Source organism: Bombyx mandarina, chromosome 12 (assembly GCF_030267445.1).
Source record: "Bombyx mandarina strain Sakado chromosome 12, ASM3026744v2".
Lineage (NCBI taxonomy): Eukaryota > Metazoa > Arthropoda > Insecta > Lepidoptera > Bombycidae > Bombyx > Bombyx mandarina.
This window is the reverse complement of record NC_143219.1, coordinates 6,549,103-6,575,338: the sequence shown is the minus strand read 5'-3', so window position 1 is coordinate 6,575,338 and position 26,236 is coordinate 6,549,103. Positions and strand designations below refer to the sequence as shown.

The 26,236-nt window shown below is 35.0% G+C and overlaps 1 protein-coding gene across 2 annotated transcripts in view; it reads right to left on the bottom strand.

Annotated features, from left to right (window-relative positions):
* Window positions 1-25,172, bottom strand: part of LOC114250797 (ATP-binding cassette sub-family G member 1) — a 58,094-nt gene extending 32,922 nt beyond the window's left edge. Inside the window, exons 1-2 of one of the 2 annotated variants that reach the window (XM_089731873.1) lie at window positions 24,938-25,172; window positions 12,202-12,476 (exon numbers count right to left, since the gene is read on the bottom strand). In XM_089731873.1, the coding sequence (XP_089587999.1) occupies window positions 12,202-12,340 (139 nt within the window). In that variant the 5' untranslated portion in view covers window positions 12,341-12,476; window positions 24,938-25,172. The remainder of the gene's footprint in view (window positions 1-12,201; window positions 12,477-24,937) is intronic. The other variant, XM_028184822.2, reaches the window with a different exon arrangement.
* Between the last annotated feature and the right edge of the window lie 1,064 nt (window positions 25,173-26,236).

Here is a 26,236-nt window from a genome sequence, read left to right as displayed (position 1 = left end):
CTTCTACCCGTCCAACTCATCGTGATGTTGGCATCTATTTTCAATGCCGCTATGGCGAACTGTATCTTTCCCGCGGTGTGGAAAGAAGCGGACGTTATCGGCATACATAAACCCGGTAAACCAAAAAATCATCCGACGAGCTACCGCCCGATTAGCCTCCTCATGTCTCTAGGCAAACTGTATGAGCGTCTGCTCTACAAGCGCCTCAGAGATTTCGTCTCATCCAAGGGCATTCTCATCGATGAACAATTCGGATTCCGTACAAATCATTCATGCGTTCAACAGGTGCACCGCCTCACGGAGCACATTCTTGTGGGGCTTAATCGACCAAAACCGTTATACACGGGAGCTCTCTTCTTCGACGTCGCAAAAGCGTTCGACAAAGTCTGGCACAATGGTTTGATTTTCAAACTATTCAACATGGGCGTGCCGGATAGTCTCGTGCTCATCATACGGGACTTCTTGTCGAACCGCTCTTTTCGATATCGAGTCGAGGGAACCCGCTCCTCCCCACGACCTCTCACAGCTGGAGTCCCGCAAGGCTCTGTCCTCTCACCCCTCCTATTTAGCTTATTCGTCAACGATATTCCCCGGTCGCCGCCGACCCATTTAGCTTTATTCGCCGACGACACGACTGTTTACTATTCTAGTAGAAATAAGTCCCTAATCGCGAAGAAGCTTCAGAGCGCAGCCCTAGCCCTAGGACAGTGGTTCCGAAAATGGCGCATAGACATCAACCCAGCGAAAAGTACTGCGGTGCTATTTCAGAGGGGAAGCTCCACACGGATTTCCTCCCGGATTAGGAGGAGGAATCTCACACCCCCGATTACTCTCTTTAGACAACCCATACCCTGGGCCAGGAAGGTCAAGTACCTGGGCGTTACCCTGGATGCATCGATGACATTCCGCCCGCATATAAAATCAGTCCGTGACCGTGCCGCGTTTATTCTCGGTAGACTCTACCCCATGATCTGTAAGCGGAGTAAAATGTCCCTTCGGAACAAGGTGACACTTTACAAAACTTGCATAAGGCCCGTCATGACTTACGCGAGTGTGGTGTTCGCTCACGCGGCCCGCACACACATAGACACCCTCCAATCCCTACAATCCCGCTTTTGCAGGTTAGCTGTCGGCGCTCCGTGGTTCGTGAGGAACGTTGACCTACACGACGACCTGGGCCTCGAATCAATTCGGAAATACATGAAGTCAGCGTCGGAACGATACTTCGATAAGGCTATGCGTCATGATAATCGCCTTATCGTTGCCGCCGCTGACTACTCTCCGAATCCTGATCATGCAGGAGCCAGTCACCGTCGACGCCCTAGACACGTCCTTACGGATCCATCAGATCCAATAACCTTTGCATTAGATGCCTTCAGCTCTAATACTAGGGGCAGGCTTAGGGACCCCGGTAACCGTACTCGTCGAACTCGACAAAGAGGTCGACGTGCAACCTAACCCATGCATCAGCCCGCTGAGTTTCTCGCCGGATCTTCTCAGCGGGTCGCGATTCCGATCCGGTAGTAGATTCATTCGCGAAACAATTGCTCTTGAGTTGTTAGGTCTCCTTCGGAGGCGCTCGGGCAGTTGTTAGCAAATCCCACCCCTCTTGGCTGAGCCTTAGCTCGCCCACCTGTCCTGGTGAAACTGGAAAGGCCTTCGGGCCACCAGTAAATTTTAAATCATAAAAAAAAAAAACCTATGGAATAATAAAGACAGGAAATACCACATCGGAGACAATCGAAAATCCTTGACGGTTCCTAGATCCTAGATGATTGTAGATGATGATTGATTGATAAAATAAATGGGTTTTTCATTATAAGAGATTTAAAAGCTATGGTTGATTGTTTTTTGAATTGAGATTCACTGAACCCTAAAAACTAATAGTTCTGATAAGAGATTTTTAAGAGACATGACATTTCGTCACAATAATGTTCTGTCATTAAGGTTAGTTCCCATTTAAGGGAGTTCATTTTGCACACAAAATTAAAAGCATTGCGTAAATTTTAGTTTATTTTTTAATTAATTTTGATTTCAGAAACGTTTAATCCGTTTGCGTTATTAAATTCTTTGGAATTTTAAGTTTGTACACATACTATAATCACAAATTTTGCCAAGGCTATACTATAAAAAAATATTAATAAAGACAAACAATATTTAATTTATTCTCAATTTGACCACAGACGTCAAGAACAAAAGTTTGACAATAAATAGTATGCATGCGTGTGTGCGTCAAATACATGGTATGTAGTGTCTGTAATATTTTCTTTATTGATTTAATGTATCTTTTATGCATTATTAAAAAAAAATATTAGCATTGTGCACTTCTTCTCTATATTCTCTATAAGTGTGGAAAATTTCATACTCCTCCGTCCGCGCAATTTTCGTAAAAAGGGATACAAAGTTTTTGCTTCACGTATTAATATATAGATGATGCCATTCACCCTTACTCTCTCGAAAAGAGTCGTTGAAATCTCAATAGAATTACATCCGGGATACTGTACGCTTCAAACTGGAACTTCAAAATTGCTTATCTATCAGTGCGAGCTCATAATATGCCCTACTAACAGTGAGGAGTTTTTTTTTTTATGATTGAAGGATTTCTGGTGGCTTCGAGGCCTTTCCAGTTTCACCAGGACAGGTGGGCGAGGAAAGGTTCAGTCAGGAGGGGTGGGGTTTGCTAACAGCTGCCCGAGCGCCTCCGAAGGAGACCAGAAAGGAGATTTTAAAATGCTAGCAATATTGCCTTCGATATTATATAACGAAGGTCGATAGGCTGTGTTATCATTCACTTGTTCACCTAGCTGTCTGTACAGGTGAGTTCATTAAGTCTGTACTTTATGAGAAAATAGTCATTACTGTTAATTGGAAATTACACGAGCGTCTCATTTCGTCAGGCCTACGCCTTGTAAGCTTTTAGTTTGCTTTTAATCAGCATTTATTTTTTTGGTTACGTTAACTAAGAATCTAAAAATTTTATGATTTTTTTAATTTCAATTTTAATTCCATTTCCTGAGAACAACAATTATCAGTGTCGGGACAGATAACGAAGTATTCTTCCTTTAAGGGTTCTGTTTTTTTCTTCATTCATAACCTTAAAAACAGAAGTACAACGCAAACAGAAATGTGTTGTCCGTCATGGAAACTCACTAATTCAACTGAGTATTCATTTGCGACTAGTCATTTGATTTGTCCTTCAAAGAGCTCAGTGATGTGTGACTAATTAAAAAAATACGCAACAACTGTTTGAACATTGCAAAAGACATCATAGATTTTGCGATTATTAAGACCCGTACATTTGATTGAATTATTCGAAAGAATCCATTGAGAACCGTAACCTGAATCGTAAGTTTTTTTTTATTGCTTAGATGGTTGGACGAGCTCACAGCCCACCTGGTGTTAAATGGTTCCTGGAGCCTATAGAATCTACGATGTAAATGCGCCACCCCCTTTGAGATATAAGTTCTAAGGTCTCAAGTATAATTACAACGGCTGCCCCATCCTTCAAACCGAAACGTATTACTGCATTACTGTTTCATAGCAGACATAGGCAGGGTGGTGGTACCTACCCGCGCGGACTCATAAGAGGTCCTACCACCAGTTGATGTCCATGACCTCGCAGATTGATTGCAAATAGAAAACTATTAAATCGAAACGTTATCAATAAATCAGGTAGTAGTTTACGTAGTATAATATCTTATCTAGGTGTTAATTAGAACTAAACTACTTAAAAATATTAAACAAGCATTATCAACCATATTTCCATAATTATTTAAAAAAAAATATATTAATAGTTTTCTCCTGGTAGGTCTATTTATTATTCATTGTTCTCGTTAGTTTATTGACACTATTTTAAAGCGCTGCCTTTAGCATTTTCACAACATATTATTGTTCTATAAGTGTCCTCATTTTCTTAATTATGTACCCTGTGATGAGTAATGTTGACACTGAGCAAATACTTTGCTCGGTGCTTTGCATGATAATCTTGCTTAACTGTTTGTTATCTACTATGTTATCTACTGATCCAAATTTTTGAGCCTGCTGTTAGATTACCTTACAGAGTACAATTTTTGTCTTTCATTATTGTTTGAAGTGTCAATGCAAGACAAACGCGGTATAACCATTCCCATAATCTTATTTGTTAATATTGTCTAGTTTTTTTATGGGATTTCATGACCTGGTAACTAAGAACTTAAGATGAAGTCTTAATTTATATTCTTATTTTTATGAAATACTAGTTGACCCGGCAGACTTCGTAGTGCCTCAATCGATAAATAAAATACACATCAAGGGGACACATCAAAGGAAAAACAAAATTGTTTGTTTTTATTTAATTCCGAGCATTTTCATATTTATCTACCTTTTAAACCGTCTCTGGACTTCCATACATAATTCAAGACCAAAATTAGCGAAATCGGTCCAGCCGTTCTTGATTTTTAGCGAGACTAACGAACAGCAATTCATTTGAATATATATATAGAAGATAGATTATAGATTATAATATGGAGTGAAATGAAATGAAACGAAATGAGATGAGATGATATGGGATGAAATATAATCTCAGTAAAATAAATGGTGGTTATTTACTGAGACCTTTTCAGTGGGCTTTTTGGAGGATCCCGAGAAGCTACGTCCAGCGGGTTTGTTTCATTTTTCCATATTTGTGTACTTTCACAGATATTAAATGTGTTAGTAAACCACAGTTATTACACATTTAAGCTATAAGAAACACTGAATAGACAAAATAAAACAAATCACAAAGCTTCAATCTTCGCGTTCCCGCCAAAAAGTTTATTGCCTAGGGATAAATTAATTCACAAATGCCCTATAAATTGAAAAAAGAGATAGATTTGTGACACTGATTCATTCGGACTCATCACATGCCTTATAGTAAACTATATTTTTGGGTGACATCAAAATATTACTTTCGTGTTCATATATTATGTTTTCACTCTGTGAAAATATTTTTCAATGCATTTACTTAAGTTCACTGTTACCATTATAAAATATGCTTGTAATTTGAATACAAGGTAGTCAGAAATAAATTAGATGAACGAAAAGCAATATACATTCAAACTCGTCTTGCGGTATCATTATGTTAAGGAGCAGACAGTTTGTGTGCATTACATGCAAATGTTTTTACCTATATATACATGCTTCTCAATCCAGTCACGACGTACGTGTAAAAGCAAGAATATGTACATGGATTAAAAATATCAAATACCACAAAAATGAATACCGAAGTGCAATATTTTGCCAAAAGCACTACATAATAATATAATGTAATTAATGCAAGTTATGTAATATGAACAAATGAATGGCAAACAAAAAATTGATTAATGAATCCGTGCTTTTAAAATTTAATAAGAAAATTAGGTCTTAAAAATTTTGAACGACGTTTCGTTAAATCTAGAAAGGTGTTTTAATAGAGAAAGATAGAGAGAGAGTATTCTTTATTGTACACCAAAAAACAAATAAACAGTGCGATACATGAAAAACAAAAAAGTACAATTGGCGGTCTTATCGCTAAGAGCGATCTCTTCCAGACAACCATCAGGTGGACAAGAATCATTTGGAAACGAACTACGCGCGGTGTACCATTCCAGTTAAATACATATGCATATATGTACACATACATATCTCCGTAAATATACATACAATTAATACAAAGTATTATAATATAATAATAATAATTAAAAATAAAAATGTGTGTGTGTCCGCTCCGACGCACGACTGGAGTTTACTGGATATAAAAAATTAAACGAAACAATACGAGAAATAGTTCTATATTACGACAACACGATACACTACAGATTATTAACAAATTAACGAGACACAAAACAAACGACTAACAAATATATGAAAATACAATAATGAGAGAAACGCGCGATCAGTACGAGGCTTTGTGGCGGACTGCCGGCGCAGCAGCCCGGCGCGCATTTCGTGTGACATGCGCATAACGCATTTCGTGTGACATGCTAGTACGATTTTGGTCCCCATAATTTTCATACCCCGGGCCTATATATGTAAATCGATTCTAAAGGAGTAAACTCCAAAAATATTTTTCATTTCCTAACAAACAACTTACGATAATCTAGGTTGTAATAGTATAGAGTTCGAACCTTAGTATAAAGATTTTTGTTTTACTATTTAACAAAAATATATATTATAATATTTATATAAAATTAAATACAGAATTATTTTACGTAATTAACTATTATTAATGAAAAGAATTTCAGAACCAATAAAAAAAAATTAGACGTCTCAAAGACATAAATCATTGAGTTTAGCGTTCTGAATTTATCTGGGCAACTATATAGGGCCATTTACTGTTGACGACGTACATCGTTGAACTACAAAACGTCTCAAGGATGTTGATCTATAGCAGGAAGTATGGGATGTGGCCTACATACGTAAGTAAATATTAACTTGTCCTTAACAAATCGTGACTTCTTTTGATAGCCGTTAAGGTATCAAAGGTAATGTCTTATCTTGACCCGTAAAATACATAAATTAAATACTTGAGGAAAATCGGAGCGAAGTTATTAAACAGACAGTATCCATTAAAACAAGAAAATCCCAAGAAAGTAGTGTGACGCATATCAGACGCTCCCAGTTAGAGGCTGGGGCACCGCTGAGTTTTCTGTTTCAAGTGAGTACAAAAGGAGTAATTATTGGTAAATTTACACATTGTTAATGACATGGAAATTGGTGATTAAAAACTATTCCGTGAAGCCAAGTATCGATGAAGAAGTATTTGGTTTAGACAGCTCACCGTTAGCGCAAAACGACCGTGCACTTGGATACAGGCATTACCTTCAAGTACTGCAAGTCACGCAGTCATTTGCAGGTGCGGGTCCTAACATCTGCTTATTATCGATTACGTATACCGTTTGGTACTATTAACCTTATGCTCGTTGAATTAATAGAAAATCTTAAATGAATTAAATTTTAATTGAATCTACTCTTTTTTATAGATTTTTGTTAAATAGCGGCAATAGGTAAAGCGCCGTATAGTGTACCATAAAGCAGGGATACGAAATTGAAGTCTCAAAATCTTTTGAGAAGATCATGTGTTATGATAATTTTCTGAAATCTTCTGAATTTTTTTGTTTTTTTATTTATTGTATAGAGGGGTGAACGAGCTCACAGCCCACCTAGTGTTAAGTGATTACCGGAGTCCATAGACATCTACAACGTAAATGTTGCCACCCATCTTGAGATATGAGCTCTAAGGTCTCAGTACAGTTACAACGGCTGCCCCACTCTTCAAACCGCTTATTTATGCGTTTCGCATTACTGCTTCACGGCTGAAAAAGGCAGGGTGGTGGTATCTATCCGTGCGGATTCACAAGAGTTATATTATATCTTGGCAATTATAACTTGGGCCGTGAGCTAGTCCATCTAAGCAATAAATAAAAGGTGTTATTAGTGGAATAGTTGATATTTTAACACGAGCCTAGAACGGTATTTTGTGAGAATTCTGATAAAAAACTTTGAATAAACCCATAGTTTGAATAAAGTGCGTCCATTAATTCTAACTATTTAAATCGTTTTGTTCAATTTTGTACCTTAAGCTTTGTTGTCTTAAAAGTTAAATTAAAAGTTATGGCGTCCTAAAATGTATTCATGCCGTGACTGACTTAGCTCACGATTTTAGAACCGACCCGCTTTTTCGCATGAAAACCATACGCTTACGGCGGAATTGGCAAGCCAGAGCCGCATTTGGTGGGAGGGTTAAGTTTAGGTAAATATAAGGTAATTAATTACTTCTACTAAAAGCACGAGTAAGTAGTATTAATATACCCAGGAAGCAGAAAAGATTTCATAGAATGCCCTTTGTCCTTACTTATCTAATTAGGAATTTCAAAAGAATTAATTTTGATATTTTTATCATTAACAGTAGTTGTATTATTAAATGTAATGTATCGAATAGACCTCCGATTCTCGCAAAACAGGTCAAGATTTGTTATTTTAATGTTCAATTCGAGTATTTGAAAGACGATTGGGTCGAATCGATAACGAAGTTTATACAAAATCAAACTATTCTTTTTCAAATTCAGAGCGATTGTAAGGTTACTTAGTTATACCCAATTGAGAATTAAGTTTGTACTTTTATTTATTCTTAAAATTGTTATTATTTTTCAAATTCGGAGCCATTGAAAGGTTACTTACTCACCCGTAAAGGTTACTTACCCGATTCAGATCCCGATTAAGTATATTTTTTTATTTATACTTAAATATATTTAAAATTCTTTTTAAACTAAAATCTCAACGTTTTTGTTTAGGTAGGAAATATCTAATACACCAGATAACTCCCCACATGTCTTTCGGATGACCTGCATATAGGTAGCCAATAAACTCGCGCGTTGTTTAGTAACATTTATTTTTTACTTCTGCGTTTTTAATCCCGTTTATTTTCCTAGCACACTTAACTTTCCATTTTTAACCCTATTACTCACGAAACGTATTTCGGGCCGGCACTGATGGAAATCACTGGCTCTCCTATATCTGAATATCAATCAGCAATCATGTAATTTGATCTGAATAGTGTTTATTCAGATCTAGCGGAGACAATTAGACTCAAGGGTGGTACTATAATGGTTTTTGACTCTAATTATCGCTGGCGTCAAGTGAGTCTTAAGATATCGTCTGTACATTACGACAATAATAAAAAAAGTGTGCGTGTACTTATGTACGCGCGTAAGAAGTTATACTTTATTTTTATTAAATTCATTTCTTTTTTTTATTTAAATTTTAATCAATTTGGAAAAAAAACGATTGATCAACATCCTCAAACACGCATATTGGATATCCCTTTTCTTGACATCGTATAAATTCGGTAATTCTCGGTACGGTTCGGAAAGTTCACCTGCGGCTATATTCGCCAAGTTACGTCGGTCGTATTGTAATGAGCGATTTAGTGGGCAACTTCATTCTGTTAATTTTGTGTCACGATGCGCGCGCATCGTAAAATTTCACTCTCATCAATTTTTCAAAACGCGCCTAAAGAAGTATAACTTCAAAAATATTGAAGAGGATTTCAGTATTGTTTGAGTAAATATATCCCTTGACATCAATCCGCATATTAATAATTTATATCAATTAAATGTTTATTTGTTGACTTCGATTACATTGGCCCTTATTTCAATTGTCATTGGAATTTGCATTTATCTTTATTCGCAATGGCATACTTTGATAATACCAGTTTACATAAAATGTATTATTGTACCATGTATTATTTACAGAATTTTATTATTTAAAAATTTAGATTCAACTGCAAGTAAATTTTAAAAGCACTGTCATCTTAAAATATTTATTTTTAAATTCAAATAAATAACATATCATTCGGTGTCCGTAGTTAAGACGTATTATAAAATAATAGAATAGAATTTTTGGTCTCTTACATATAAAAAGCGAATACAGAAAATAACATAAGCAGATAACTAGTCTATCTATGCTAATCTATACTAATAATAATATTATAAAGAGGAAATATTTGTTTGGTTGTTTGTATTGAATAGGCTCCGAAACTACTGAACCGATTTGAAAAATTTTTTCACTGCTTGGAAGCTACACTATTTCCGAGTGACATAGGCTATAATCTTTTTTGAAAAATAATAATAGGGATCCTTACTAAAATTCCAATAATGTAACCAAAGGTGTAAAAAAATTAAACTATTGACTGCGAAAACTATTGACAATTGAATACAATTATGTACTACGACTTTGTAGAACACATTATTATTTACAAAAAGTGTCGCGACAGCATATGTCTAACTATTATAGTTGTGCCGCAATAAGTGTTCTTTTATTTAAAAAATAAAACAATGTCAAATATCGTTGAAATTTTTGTTAAAGACCCGAGCGGAGCCGGAGCGGGCCGCTAGTAAAGTATAAATGTTAATATCATGCTAGTAAATGTAGGATATGTTTAATGCACGTTACAATGAAAATGAGGTTGGTAAGAGAGTGGATGGATGGTAGAAGAAATGGATGGATTGCGTGAAAGACGATAATAATTAAGTGTAAGAGGGGAGTAAGCGAAGAAATGGTGAAGGAGAAAACACTTTAGAGCGACCCCAGGTGACTGGGAGAAGGGTAGGAAAATGATGATGATGATTATGATGATGATGTTTAACATACGGGCGTCCACTATCTATCTTCGATTGCGAGCTTTCAAATGAACTAGTAACACTCTGAGTAATAAACAAGAAACGTTCTTATGATGTTGCTGATGTCCAGGCGCGGCGATGACCCCTAACGATCGGGCTGGGTCAATTTGGTCATAGCTCGTCTGTTGTTAAGGTCAAAGATATGACATCGAGTTTTTTTATTGTTGTATTAATACATTCAATCACGATAACTCCGTTATATACCTACTTTAAATATTATTCATTAAACATACATGATGTACTTACATATATGTATTATACTGTAGAAATATAATAATCAAATAGAATTTAGTATGCTATATTATTGCGTAATAAAAAGATCTTACTTTCATAATCATTTTAAATGACCCAGAAATTTTCAATGCAGATTGTTGACAAGCAAAAACGTTCCGGTTTTAAAGAAGGGCACACGGCTTCTGACGTTTAGAAGGGCCATTGACCCTCGTAACCGAGAAATGCTAGGAGTGAAATAACATGTTACGTGAATGAATGCGCCCTGGGGTATTCCATTTGTGGTAAAATGTATGTTTTAAATAAATAAATAAATACAGTAAACACACTAAATATAGGGTACTGGTGATTGACCAGATAATTACAAAATCGCTATTGAAAAAATAAAGGCTTGGAACGAACTTAACTAAATATAACTGACTCGCGATGCCAGCTGACTTTAATGAGGGTAGAGTGTCCACCAGCCTCCTTCGCATCAAATTGGTTCACTAAAACTGCAAGTTTTTTTTTTGTGATTAATGGTTTACTCGTGGCCTGGAGGCCTTTCCAGTTTCATAAGGACAGGTAGGTGGGCGAGCAAGGGCTCAGCCAAAGTACAAGTATTTATGTTCAATGGTAAATGTCTATAATTCTGATGATAATTTTAGGAAGTCATATTTATTAGACAATTATATGCAATATAGAATATTCTAACAACAGCTTTGTGTTCATCGTCAATATGCCAAGCATATGTGGAGCTTTGTGTTCATCGTCAATATGCTAAGCATTTGTGGTAAGGAATAATAGCTATCGTATTTCTTTATTATCAGCTGCTTGACTCTAGGAAAGTTTTCTTTTAAATGAGTCATTAACATTGAACAAGCGAGGAAAATAAATAAATCGATAAACGAACTTAAAATTATTAACAAAATATTTGTTTTACTATTGTTTGTTTCTGAGCGGTAGGTAGTTGAATAATTCAAATTCAAAACACATTCTTTCGCCTTTACCTTCAACGAATAGTAAAATACGTAACACGATTCGTTCTATTTTAACAATTTTTATGTTGCGTGTTCCGTTTTCTAAGCTTACGTTGATACCTGAAGGTCCCTGACCTACGTTAACATTCCGAAACCGGTTTACGATTAGACCAAATGGGTTAACGTGTCATTCATAATTATAATGTAACAACAGCTTGGTGCTAAATAAAGTTCATAATATGCTTCATAGTATACGCCTGGGAAAAGGATCATAATTTTTTATGAGAAAATTGATTAATACTGAGTAATTCTAATGTTTTTGTCACGCCTTTTTAACAATGATTTAACAGAGCGTGGTGTGTAGAAGGCAAGGTACGCAGTGGAAGAGCCCCTACTCTGATTTTTTTTTACCTATACATTTTACCTATACCCATACCTATACCTTTACAGAGTTCAAAATTAATATCACTGCCTAAATTCAGAATCAATTCATTTAGTAATGTGTTGCTTCTTTTACGAATTGGGAGCGTATTTTCGATAAACTAAAAATTGGATGATGATATACTGCCCTTGTAGATTTATGGCCCATTTAAAACAAAAAAACGTTGAAAGGTTTTAAATAGTTCGCAAAACAGCTCGAATTGTCAATGTAGCATTCCGTTCAGCTAATTCTTCGTATTTATGACCAATGAATTGTTATTTTAAATAATTCAGTGCATGTTGTCGTCGTCGTGTCGAAGACCTCTTGACTTACATTGTAATGCATTGTTAGTAATGGTGCGGGCGACGGTCTTTAATCGACCGCCATCTCCGTCTGAATAATAAAAATAACTCACCCATTTTAAATTTAATGAGACTGTATGTATTAATGGTACACTTGATGTTTCTGAACTCCAATTCCACCGTTGTTCTTGGCAGCAGCGGCACGACATTGTTATTGCCGTTCCCAATATCTTCGGCGAGGCCGGGCGTCATGTTTGCACTTTCGTGACAACTTTCTTGTTTATGTAACACAAATCTGTACTTATATCTCAAGTGTTCGAGAAAGAAACTTCTAGTTAAACAGTGAGTTCGTTTTTCGTTTCATCACCGCGGTCCTATTGTCTCGTATCTGTAACAAAATGATATTGTTCAAACATTTGTGAGTCATTAGCTCCGTGTTGACGGACCTAATAATGTGTAACACAAATATATTTTTATTAAAAGTGTCAAACTACGTGTTAAATAGATTTTTATTGTACTTTTGTATGTTAAAAATTGATTTAAGCTTTTGTGGTTTCATAAATTATTATTAATATTATTTATCTGGTTTTTCACGATTTTTCGTTTTCAATTCTCGATATTCCGGCGCCGTAGTAAGCACCATGATCACAAGTAGTCTAATTGTTTTACTTGTGCAAAACGTGTGTATGTTTTACTAACATACCCTATTATTCGAGGATCAGAAAATTCCGACACCAAGATTACGGAGCATGCCAGGACTAGTGGTTGAACTTTAAAAACTAATTGCACGAAAGATATGGATTTCTTGAAATTACTCGCGTGCCACCTCTTGTATCTTAATGGTGCCGTAACAGAAACATTTCCTCGTGTACCAACAACGACTGTACCAGTGTACCAAGTTTCATAACAAGCGGATGAATGGCTTAGGAACGCAGAGTACAAGCATACATTTATTTTTACTACTGGTCCCGCAGTAGTCGAAATTTGACTATAATTAATTGAAATTATAAATTTGAATATTGTTATGTTTCTATTGTCAAAGACTAATTATACTTCTATAATCACAGGTTTCGTCAAGCCTACACTAGATACATTAAACAATATTAACCTATTCTCAATTTGACCACAGACTATAAGCAACAAAAGTTTGACAATAAACATAGAGTATACATATGTATGTGTGTCAAATACTTGGTAGTGTGTGTAATATTTTTTTTATAGATTTAATGTATTATTAATGCATAATTTAAAAAAATATAAATATTCTGCACTCCTTCACTATATTCTCTATAAGTGTGGGAAATTTCATACTCCTCTGTCCGCGTATTTTTCATAAAAAGGGGTACAAAGTTTTTGCTTCACGTATTAATATATAGATAAAACAGACGTGCCTCGCGATTTCATCTTTTTATTTTTATTGCCTAGATATGTGGAAGACCTCACAGCCCACCTAGTGTTAAGTGGTATCTGGAACCCATAGACATCTACAACGTAAATGCGCCACACACCTTGAGATATAAGTTCTAAGGTCTCAGTATAGAGATACAACGGCTGCCCCACCCTTCAAACCGAAACGCATTACTGCTTCAAGGCAGAAATAGGTGGGGTGGTGGTACCTACCCGTGCGGACTCACAAGAGGTCCTACCACCAGTAATTACACAAATTATAATTTTGCGGGTTTAATTTTTATTACACGATGTTATTCCTTCACCGTGGAAGTCAATCGTGAACAATTGTTAAGTACGTATTTCATTAGAAAAATTGGTACCCGCCTGCGGGATTCGAACACCGTTGCATCGCTATATACGAATGCACCGGACGTCTTATCCTCTAGGCCATGACGACTTTAAATTGGTAATTGAGAAATAATGAACATCTTGCATTTTCCCAGGATAAAGAATTGTTTGCATAAACAACTAGTCGATTTGTTAATTAACCTTTAGTCCGTAACATCGTAAGCCAGCGGAACAATGACGTATTAATTTTAATAGATAATTATATTCAGCATTGCCCTGGTCATGACATTTAGGTACGATGATAAAAGTATCCTGTTTGATTATATCTGTTACTAGCTGAGTTCGTGCGAAACTTCGTCGAAATTTATTTATCCATTTTTAAGTAACAAGCATCCAACCATACAAACTTTCACATTCATTATCAATGATTCAAAATAATATTATGGATGTTAATATTTTAATTGTATTCTACGTAATTTGATACATACTTGTTTTCTTTGTCTAGTAAATAAATTACTAAAGAAATACATAAAATAAATTTCTAGGCATATTTTATTTTTAAGCCCTTTCAAACAGTTCTTCGTGTTCTGTTATTTTTATCAGTATTGACGTATTCATGACGTATACGTATAAATCGCTAAATATTTTATCGTATTTCCATATCAGACCTTGACCGGGTATAGTGCGTAATTTATTCTTCTGGATTTATTCACTAGCCCACTCAATCAATATTCATGATCGCTGATTGTCGACTGAGATCGACTGACAAACAATTGTTTCAATAAAAGGAACCTGATGTATTTTTCATTTAAATATTTTTTTGAACATAATATTCTTACTTTGCAAAATATTCGCTTAACTCTATATCTACGTAAAATTAGTCTTTAAATCCGCGTTATCGCCTCATACGTTACGAGCGCTCGATCCAAGGCCTCATAATAAAAAATAATTTTACTTTTGGTGTCACTTATGGGTTACTGTAGCACTAATAGAGTTGTATCTTCGCAACTCTTTGATGTGTTAAAAAAAAATGTGCGGTCGATTTCTCCGTAAAACCACGAAACCTGTAAAGTATTGGGAAACGAAAGATAAAAACGCAAAATTAAAATGTAAAAGTAGTTTTAATTATGATGTCACTCGTCTACAACACTAATTAATACATAGATATGCATCTTCAAATCTAATCGAGACGTGAAAAAAAAATCTACAATGTAAACAATAATAAAAAAAAAAAGTGTAAATAAAAGGTTTTCGTCAGTATACAAGCAGGACTCTCATGAATGAAATAAACTCGACGACTTCCGCGAACATTATTTGTTTACCGGCACATTAACTTGAAAAATACTTACAGACAGGTCACACAGATAACGGTAGTTTGCGCAGATAAAAACGAAGGTCTTTGGAATATAATTAGTCTAAGTTTACTGGACGTTTCCACAATTAGTGAGCTATTTCTTAAATAAATACTAATGTTAAAGTTGGTTGACACGAACAAACGGATTAACGCCTAGTGAATTCTCTTATTCTTTATTCGCACTTCAGTGTGACTGTCGCCAGATGTATGAAAGATACTGAATTAATTGAGGGGTGAAAATCTATTTTATTTAAACGACATTTATCTTTGTAATTAAATGTTCATTTTATTTGGTACTAGCTGACCCGGCAGACTTCGTAGTGCCTCAATCGATAAATAAAAGACCTAAGCTTTTGTATAAAATAAACTTAAAACAAACAAAAGGAATCCATCCGTCCAACGGGGGCCACATCAAAGGGAAAACAAAATTGTTATTTTTATATAATTCCGAGCATTTTCATATTTATCTATCGGTCCAGCCGTTCTCGAGTTTTAGCGAGACTAACGAACAACAATTCATTTTTATATATATAGATTAGCATTATCAGTTTAATGTTTTTAATTGAACTTCAATTAAGTTTACACCATTCAAATAGCGTAAGAAGTTTTTTTTTGTTACGATTTTTTTTAAAGTTTTAATCTTCCTTTCTTCTCTTCTTTCTTCCTTCTGCAAAGTTGCAAAAATGTCACTTAAACCAAATAGTCTTTCGCTCCCCTATATATTGAAACCACCATCAATACTTTAGAAATTTTTAGAATACTTTAAATATAGTATTTTCTTAACTTACACTTGGGTCCCAAGTCCCACGTCATGAAGAATCTCAAGTCAAACAAGTCGTCGGTCTAAAGGATAAGACGTCCGTCCGGATTACTAATTTCGTGCGATAGCACTATGTCTGATTTTCTATTCTATGGATGATTTTAAGGAAACACGAATTAAAAACATCGGCTATTTCCCTGTAATAAAAATCATATCCCCAGAGATGTTGGTATTTCGTATAATTTTCGTAATTACTCGCCTGCCTTGCCTATTTCTGCCGCGAAGTAAAATATAGATAAAGACAATAAAAAATAATAATGACTGTCTGGTCTGGTTGTCTGGTACTCAAATTAAAAAAAAAAAAAACATTTGTATCCAAACCAAATTAATGAAACGAGTTTTGAAAACATTTTAGATAAGCATTATATAATAAAATAGTTGCATTTGAAAAGAAATATAAATAATTATATTTAGATGTTGAATATATAATCCTAATTAGTAAATTTTAGATCAGTGTAAGTCGTTATTGCATCGATAAAACGCAATACGAACAGATGCACTTTCCGTTACACAATTTTTTTTATTGAACTCCACCTGGTGTTACTGGAGCTCATAGATATCTACAAAGTAAATGACGCATCCCACCTTTTAGATATGAGTTCTAAGGTCTCAGTATAGTTACAAAGGCTGCCCCACCCTTCAAACCGAAACTAATTACTGCTTCACGGCTGTAGTAGGCAGGGTGGTGGTAAGCAATAAAGCAATCTAAGCGATAAAAAAAACCTGCCCGTGCGGACTCACAATTGGTCCTACCACCAAAACATACATATCTCTGTCTGATTTGTAGGACACTATTCTATTTCATATTTGATTTATTCCCTGTGTTCGGTGCATTCGAGTTGAAATTATACTTGGATAGTAGGATCATTGTATCGTTTTCAGTCGGCATTCTCCTTCAGGGGAATATTGTTTATAATTTAATATTTTTATTTACTAAATACATTGAAAATCAACAGAGATTCTCAAATCCCACTTAACTAGCAAACAAAGGTCGTTAACTTACTCAGAATAATATATACTCGGTGGAAGATTACAATAATCACTACATAGTATAAAACAAAGTCGCTTTCTCTGTCCCTATATCCCTATGTATGCTTAAATCTTTAAAACTACGCAACGGATTTTGATGCGGATTTTTTTAATAGATAGAGTGAATAAAGAGGAAGGTTTACATGTATAATAATATCCATTAAATACTGGATAAATCAATAATAAATTACAGTTTCCGAAGCGAACCGAGGGCGGGTCGCTTGTTGTTCATAAAGAGAAACACTGTAGGAAAACAAGTATAATATGGCTGCGACACAACTGCAGTCGTCACAATGTAATGTAGACTATCAAAAATTATCAACACGCAGTGGCTACTCTTCAAAGCCTCATCACACTCCCGTAGTCTGTTGTAGTTAATGATAGGATCATCAACAATTCAAGTGATTCAACTTTACGTATTACTGATGCAGTTAGCAATAATTTTAAGAAATCTCGCATATGAATACCTCCAAATTTTTAAACAAAACTCTAAATCGCGCTAACAGTAACATCAAGAAATCTTGCATGTTTCAAACAACATTTGGACTGTGAGAAACACCCAGTGAAATAAATGCACTTAGCATTAAGAAAAAACCACAAATACGTTTCTTAAATGCGGAGAATATAATGTTTAATCAGCAATATAATCTCTCGTAATTAATATAGTATAGTATAGTATAGTTTAATAAAAGAATACACGCGCTATATTGGTAATCCAAACTCAAAAGTAAAATAATATTTTGTTATCCTGGCAATTCTGGAAATTAATAAACGTGTGTTGGTAGATAGATACAGGTAAACACAGCGAATTTCAGCGAATGTAGTCAAAGTTATGAGGACTCAAAAACCACTAGCCATATCTTGATAAAACTTAATTGAGACCACATGAGAAATGACAATGTTCTGAAGCAACAGGAATATAATTTTTTTAATTTAATTAAAATATATATTTTTTCATACCTATTCACTAATCAAAGGTAGCCTAAGGGCCATTCCAGCCTCGCGCGGACGGTTAGGTGAGCTCAGGGGCTCAACCTGAGAGAATTTGAACAGAATGAGAACACTAGCCCTAGCAAGCGCAGCCCTTAGGAGAATCTATCGCCGGATGGGAATCATGACCCAAAGTTGTTTCCCGAGCGCTATGACATGTCCTTCTTCAAACGAGGCTTGTGGAGAGTATTAAGCGGTAGGCAGCGGCTTGGCTCTGCCCCTGGCATTGCTGAAGTCCATGGGCGACGGTAACCGCTCACCATCTGGTGGGCCGTATGCTCGTCTGCCTACAAGGGCAATAAAAAAAAAAGATAAGATCCAGCAAGAAACTTAGTGGGCTGTGTCTTTTGGTTACTTCGTTCGTCGAACTCTAATAGACGAGTTCGTCGAGGACGGTGACCGGTGCTTGAAGAGAAAAAATGTGTCTGGACCCCTTAATATTATGTGCAGTCAGCGGCGTGTAAGATTACATTAGAATAAGCAAACTGTTCTCAAGGTGACTACAGACAGGCGTTGTGCCAGGTATATATGTCACGACAAAACAAGCTCATATAATTTTATTTTATTAATTATTTTTAGGTCTTTTTACATTAGAAGCTTTATTTTAGAATGCTTGGGGAGTTTCCACTTCTTATTCTAATTCATATCAAACCTTTTCTTGAATGCAAATATTCTTACAAGAATAATAAATTGTAGATTAATAAAATAAATAAAAATAATTAATAATAGTGAAAGAAATTAATTTGTGTTCAAAGTCGCGGTCTTGTTTATATTATTTGTTTTATATGTTTATGGAGAGATACAAGCTTATGATGACGTTGTTTATGAAATGATATGGGTTTATGAACTTTAATTTGAACTTTCAAAGTACAATATGGTTGATAAAAATGCATTGACCATCGCTTGTGTCATACATTACACACCTGAGATGAACCGAGGATTACAACAGTAGACTGAAGTTAAGAAAAAAACAAAAATTTGTTAGATAAAGATATTATAGTGTTGAAACTTTCTCGTTGGCTTTATTCGGTAATTTCAGGTTATGCATCACTTCTATAAATTACAGGCATGCCGTTTTAATAAATACATATTTATTTCGTATATTTAATGATATCAACGGCGAAGTATGGTCAGAATACATTAAGTAATATATTCAATGAGAAATATAATTGAAAGAGAAATCATTGATATTTTGTGGTATTTATGAAGAACATGTTTATACAATAACCTTTTAACAACTAGAAGAAGTTAATGCGAGAAAGTAGGTTCAATTAATGTTATTTGCGGTGTGAAACGTATTGCTGTGTGCTAAATTCTATTCCTATCTCGTGCGCCTTTCCATTATAAGAAGTTGGCCATTAGTTTAGATTACTTTGTTTTGTTAAGTTACATGCAGAATAGCTGTTCTATGTTTGTAATTCTAATTGATTTTCGGATGTTTCTCGATCATGTTTTTTCCTATTTATTTATCAATTGTTGCAGCTATAGCATGACGGAGTTGTTGACCTAGATATAAATTTTTCTAGTTGTTGTAGCTCTCAGAGAATAAATCTTAATGAATTTTCTCATGGACTATGCATTGTATTTGGATAAAATAACAAATAAAAATATTTAATTAACTTAAATCGCATACGAATTTTACTTATTAAAACTGAATAGAACACAATTGTGTCCTTATTGAGAAGTGCAGTGTTTAATGATTATATATTATATTAAATAGTTGGGATAGAGTTGTGTATTATTATTCAGTACGTTATTTATTAAATTAAAATTTGCACATCGTTCTTGTTGGCACTAAGAGTTATATCAAAGAAATTCAATTCAAGGGTGTATTTCATAAAATAGACTTCACATGGAAACACGCTCGGGAATAAGTTGCCATATTCATCATCATCATCATCATCAGCCTTTATCTGCCTACTGCTGGACATAGGCCTTCCTCAATGCCTTCCACAGAATGCGGTTCCAAGCCTTCCGCATCCAACGACTTCCCGCCGTGCGTACTAAGTCGTCGGTCCACCATGTTCATAGAATAATGTAATTGATAATTATAATCAAACCTAAAGTAGCAAATTAAAATAACAAAATGATTTGTTATTCATTCAGTAGGGCCAAAGTTTTAATGAATATAAATGATAAGCCAAGCGTATAAATTTCAATACGATATATGAAAAAAATAACTGAACAAATAGTATGTATTTTTTTCAAATACTTGTGGCATTTATTTAGTAATATTTTCGTTGAGTTAATTTTTTGCACACGGATGCATTCGTTGTTCTATTTGTGTAATTTTCCCCCATTTGTTTCCGGTATCCATAACACAGGAGAAAAAACCTGCTCGGGTGAATTTGAAATGTTTGAAATGAAAAGTTATAAGATTATATGATTACAGTTATGATAAGAGAGCTGTGAACTCCATCATATTTACCATCGAGTATATGTTTTGATGGTTCCGAAAGTATTGGAACACGAGTTCCAATTACTTTCTTTTGATTATTCCGAAAGTATTGGGACACGAGTTCCAATTACTTTCTTTTGATTGTTTTAATATTCGGGCGCACGCCGCCAATGGACACGCGGCGCAATTTTAAAACTGTGTAAAATTAATTCGTAACCATCTCGTAACCAACTCGATTCAAGTTGACTGGGGAAGAAAATCACTGAATGCAATTGACACGACAACATTTACGATTTGTTACGAGCTTGCGGAACTTGCAATGATCTGTAAATGCATAATATTTAAATAGGGTGACGGCTGGATACTGCACGAATGCACAAATAAACAATTTAGATTTATCCGTTCGTAAGCAGCTATACTCTGAACAAATCTTGAAAGTTGATTATAATGATTTAAGTTCTGCAAGTGTTTTTAATCCAGATGACAATGGAATTAAATGATATAATCGTAGTGATTTTAATGAGTACAGAGAGAGCAGGTAACAGAAGCCACGGATGAGTAAGCTACTTACAAATAAACTTATTTAAATTACTACTTTACACTACTAAAAACTCATTATGTAAAGGCTCATTAGATTTTTCTTAGATTCTCAGAAATCCTGTTTTATATATTAAACTTGTAAACAAAAATGTTTCTTTTTTTGTGTTCATTCGACTTAACGAGTAAGTCGTTGAAAAAAAACCATAGCAAGTGCGTTTGGTACTATGATCTAAAAGGTTCCATAGTTGGGATGCTCATTCACGAATTAAATACAAAGTAAATTATGTTCGTGAAATTAGTGTGGTTAAATATTAAAATATCACTTTCTACACACAATACTTATTTTGTTTAAACAGATTGTCGTTTAATGCTTTTTCTATATCTGGTTGGTCCCTTGGAATTACAACTCGCTTATTTTATGAGTCATGACACAAGGGCAATGTTTAAATTTTATTGTATAACGGATGTCCCACCCTTCATATCGGAGTGTATGACTGCTTCGCAGTAAAAAAGTTGTTTTTTTTAAGTTCGGTAATATCTAATCATTTTGAATTTGTCCAGTAGGATAAAAGTTTAGAGGAGAGACGCAATTTACACGTCTTTATAGGCTTGCTTCATCTCACTAAGATTTACTTAAAAAATATTCAGAAATCATAACATCACTTCACATTTCTAAGAATATCTTATATGCTCACTAGCAATTGTTTTTGATAGTTAGCCACGTCTCGCTAAAATTTCTGGGAAACAGAATAGAAGTTTATCGTGTAATGGATACTGTAGGCATGGTAATAGTAGACACTTCTATTTATTTCGTTTGTTTTCTATACTAATATTATAAAGAGGAAAGATTTGTTTGTTTGTTTGTTTCGAATAGGCTCCGAAACTACTGGACCGATTTGAAAAATTCTTTTTCCATTAGAAGCCGACATTGTCCCTGATGAACATAGGCTACTTTTTATAAATTTTTTTTGTTTTTTTTTGTTTCATGTGTTTGTTTCCGAAGCGAAGCGAGGGCGGGTCGCTAGTGTTCCATAAAAATAGAACAATAATAAGCAATAAAAAATTAATTACGTGTTTGGAAGAATTTATTTCATTAGGAAAATTGTTTGGTAAAACTTTATTATTATATTTTGTTATGCTTCAATGTACACACTTTTAAAATTAAATATATATTTATTTTATTACATTTTAGTACAGTTTATTCCGGTTGTTCAAGAGGAAAGCTTTCGGTAAACTTACACTCAGTCTATGTAATTTTTTTGCCATACTGTAATGAAAAAATATTTTGTAATTTACTTACGATTCTCTGTATCATCAGCCCTTTAAAGTACTGCAAGACAATGCATTAAGACGCCGCCGTACCTTACAACTAAATATAGCTGTACAATTAAAACATTATGTTACTATTTTTGGTGGTAGGAGCTCTTGCGAGTCCGCGCGGGTAGGTACCACCACCCTGCCTATTTCTGCCGTGAAGCAGTAATGCTTTTCGGTTTGAAGGGTGGGGCAGCCGTTGTAACTATACTTGAAACCTTAGAACTTATATCTCAAGGTGTGTGGCGCATTTACGTTGTGGATGTCTATGGGCTCCAGTAACCACTTAACACCAGGTGTGAGCTCGTCCACCCATCTAAGCAAGAAAAAAAGGCTTCCCTTAAGGATCGACCTTTATTTCCTTGCCATAAGTATAGGATTGATAAGAAATAAGAACGGAACGTATGAAAAGAGTGTGGAACGGAGCGTTAAGATGTAAGTGTAAGAGAAACCGGAAAGAAAGGGAAAAGAGAATGACAGACATAATGACAGAAGAGGAAAGGAAGATGGCGAAGACGGTTAAAAAATGAGCAGGGCGTAACAAAAGTGTTAATAAATTTTTAATTTTTTGCGCTGCGATCCCTATTCTACATAAATTTATTTATATTCGTTACATAAATAGACTGACAAGCTCTAAGCTCTAGCAAGGCCTCGAGCTTATCATAGCTGTCTGTTCTAATATGAACTATTTAGTAAATCTCCTAACAACCGCAACGTGAAGGCAGCTGCTTTCTTAGTTCACAATACCCAATACTTAATTGTATTGTTCGATACCCTGGAAGCCAGACACACAACTGAATGCTTCACCGCACATATAGGCAGGTCACTAGTATCTACCACTAATTGTGAGTTTTAAGGAGTAATTTAAACACTATTAGGAACATTTCAATATGTTACACAATTAAATGAGAATACTTGTCGAATACATGTAATCCTGTAAAAGGACTGTAATATGTGTATATTGATATGATATACAAAATGTGAATATTGAATGTGATATACAAAATTTGATGCTCAGTGCTTAGTTGATTCGAAAGGAACACTCAGAGTATTTAAACAAATAATAGTAGATAGCTTTTTTTTTTTTATATGAAAGTCAAAATAATAATTGATTTTATTCCCGAATCTTATATACTTTCTCTCAAACGAACTCTCGTGTTTAGTCTATAGTATTGCAGTAGTGGGACTAATAGAAAGTTGCGGTCATTGCACTTAAAATATAAAAGTGAACCGCGATTGTAAAATTTCATAAACGCTGTTGAATTGGGTAAACCGGTTTTTATGTAATGCAAATGTGCGCAATATTAAATATTATGTATTTAGTTTTCATCGACAATAAATTCGAACTGTGACGCGTTGACCTTTTTTTGTAGCTGTAGGATTTCGTTTATGCTTCATTTGAGGTAGGTAAACAGTCTAGTTTATAGTCGACGATCCATCGTCAAATTAAAAAAAGTATTTCTGTGAGTTTTTGCATTTTCTCGTACCCGCTTGTTTCTCGATTATACTTGAGTTTGAAGCACGCTTCTTACCCAAATTAGCAGGATCAAAATATATAGAGATGTTCATATTGGAATTTTGTTAAGCGTAGGGTTTCAACTACTAACAATACCCTTTTCGAAGTGGTAATACTGGTTGGAAAATTTTGACATGAATCAGTAGGATGGCTAGGTTAGAAAACTATACTAATTTTTTTTATGATTGAAAGTTTACTGGTGGCCCGAAGGCCTTTCCAGTTTCACCAGGACTATACTAATATTGCGGCCGCCCTATAGTGAAGTAGTAGATTTCATTACGATATTTGAAGCTTTTATGATTCCAGCAACGAAACAAACTTTTTCATTTATTTACGTTCGAACTACATAATATAATGCCTAAACTGATCTAAACTGTAATCGTTCGGTAGGCAGCGGCCTGGCTCTGCTCCTGGCATTGCTGAAGTCCATGGGCGACAGTAACCACTCACCATCAGGTGGGCCGTATGTTCGTCTGCCTACAGGGGCAATAAAAAAAAATACTGTCTCTGAGTCGTCATGGTTTACTTTATAAAATACACGTGTGTTAAAAAAGAGCAATCATTGTGTACCGTGACTCACAAGTTGATTCGAAGAAAGCGTTTTTGCCTGACCCGAATATAATTGCTACCTAGTTCGCGGTTAAATCCAAATCGTTGGCCGAGTAAGTGTTAGTATAACGCTGAAAAAAACCCTCTACAAAATTAAATATCATATGGTTTTACAATATCATATCAACACTACAATATAATTTGACTGACACAGGATATCTGCGATGCGATGTATCGCTGACAATGACAATTTGAAATAATTCGGTCGTAATTAATTCGTTTTAATTTATATCTCAATCTGAGTATTAATAATGAGAGAAAAATAGTTAGTTAAGCGGGAAGTACCTGAATATTATTTAATGTAAATCGCCGATGAACTAAAATAGATTGTATGAAAGAAAAACAGATAGATATAACAGCTGTGCTACTGTGTTACGTTTTATGTAACTGTTCAGCGTTAATTAGATTAAGAAATCAATCAATAAATGTAAGGTAGATATAAATTATTGTGAAATTATTATTGCATTGCAATCTAAAAGTACGATAATAAAATTCGTATTCAGAATATCGATTTTTTTTATATATTAAAATTAGATACTTACATTGTTTTACGAGTACAGTTATTATCTACTAGTTATCATTTATGAACGTATTTTTATTTATAGCTTTCTCCGTACACCCGCGAATTCTTGTTCGATATTCGACCGTTGCGTTTTGCCGCACGAATTAAAACACGTACAGCCCACACGACTATCGGACGCTCACTGACAAAACATAGCTATTGCTTCGCGATTGTGCTCTCTTTGCTTTGTATAACAAAACTATGTTCCAATCGGTGTATTCGTTGCGGTGAGCGGATTCATTATCGCTCTCGAACCGTACTAAACACTGCTTTGTACTTATCAATACAATTACTGGAAAAATTTATTTGGTACCAGCACTAGCTCCGGACAGTGTAAACAATACTATCGATCATGGTGCGTGTAATTTAAATTGACTAGTGGACTCTTGTTTTTTAGTTAATTGAAAACGTTAATTGCGTTTCGGTTTGAAGGGTGGGGCAGCCGTTGTAACTACTACTTGAGACCTTAGAACTTATATCTCAAGGTGGGTGGCGCATTTACGTCGTAAATGTCTATGGGCTCCAGTAACCACTTAACACCAGGTGGGCTGTGAGTTCGTCCATTCATCTAGCAATAAAAAAAAAATCTATTAAATTTTAAATAAAACCAACTTTATACCGTTCTCCGAAAATTAAGTTCTAATGATTCCTAACCTTTGATCAACATACTATTGTTGATTGAAGTTCCTAACACAAAACACATAGAAAATAGACCGAAAAAAAATTTACGCTGAATTTGTTTTGTTATAAAAAAAATTGCACTGTATGCAATGTAAAGTAGGTGACACAGGTTTATAATAAAGCGGACGGATTTGCTAATGCGTTAGTTACATACCTTCGTTTTATTTTTCGTGCGCTTAGTGCGATTTTTGTTTAGCGTTCTCGATATCGTAAAAGTTAACTCAAATGGTCCCCACAAAATGGGTCGGCGCGGTCCGGATGTAACCGCGGTTCGCCATTTGGCGACCCCTGCTATAGAATTTGAAATCCCATAAAAAAGATTATGCAATTTTGCACACGAATCCGTATTATAAAAGTGATTTGCATAAGTTCGCCATTGAATTGAAATCGTCGTTGCCTAACGGATAAGACGTCCGGTGCATTCGTGTTGAGCGATGCACCGGTGTTCGAATCCCAGGCGGGTACCAATTTTTCTAATGAAATACGTATTCAACAAATGTCCACGATTGACTTCCATGGTGAAGGAATAACATCGTGTAATAAAAGTCAAACCCGCAAAAGTTACAAAGTTACAATTCGTAAATTACTGGTGGTATGA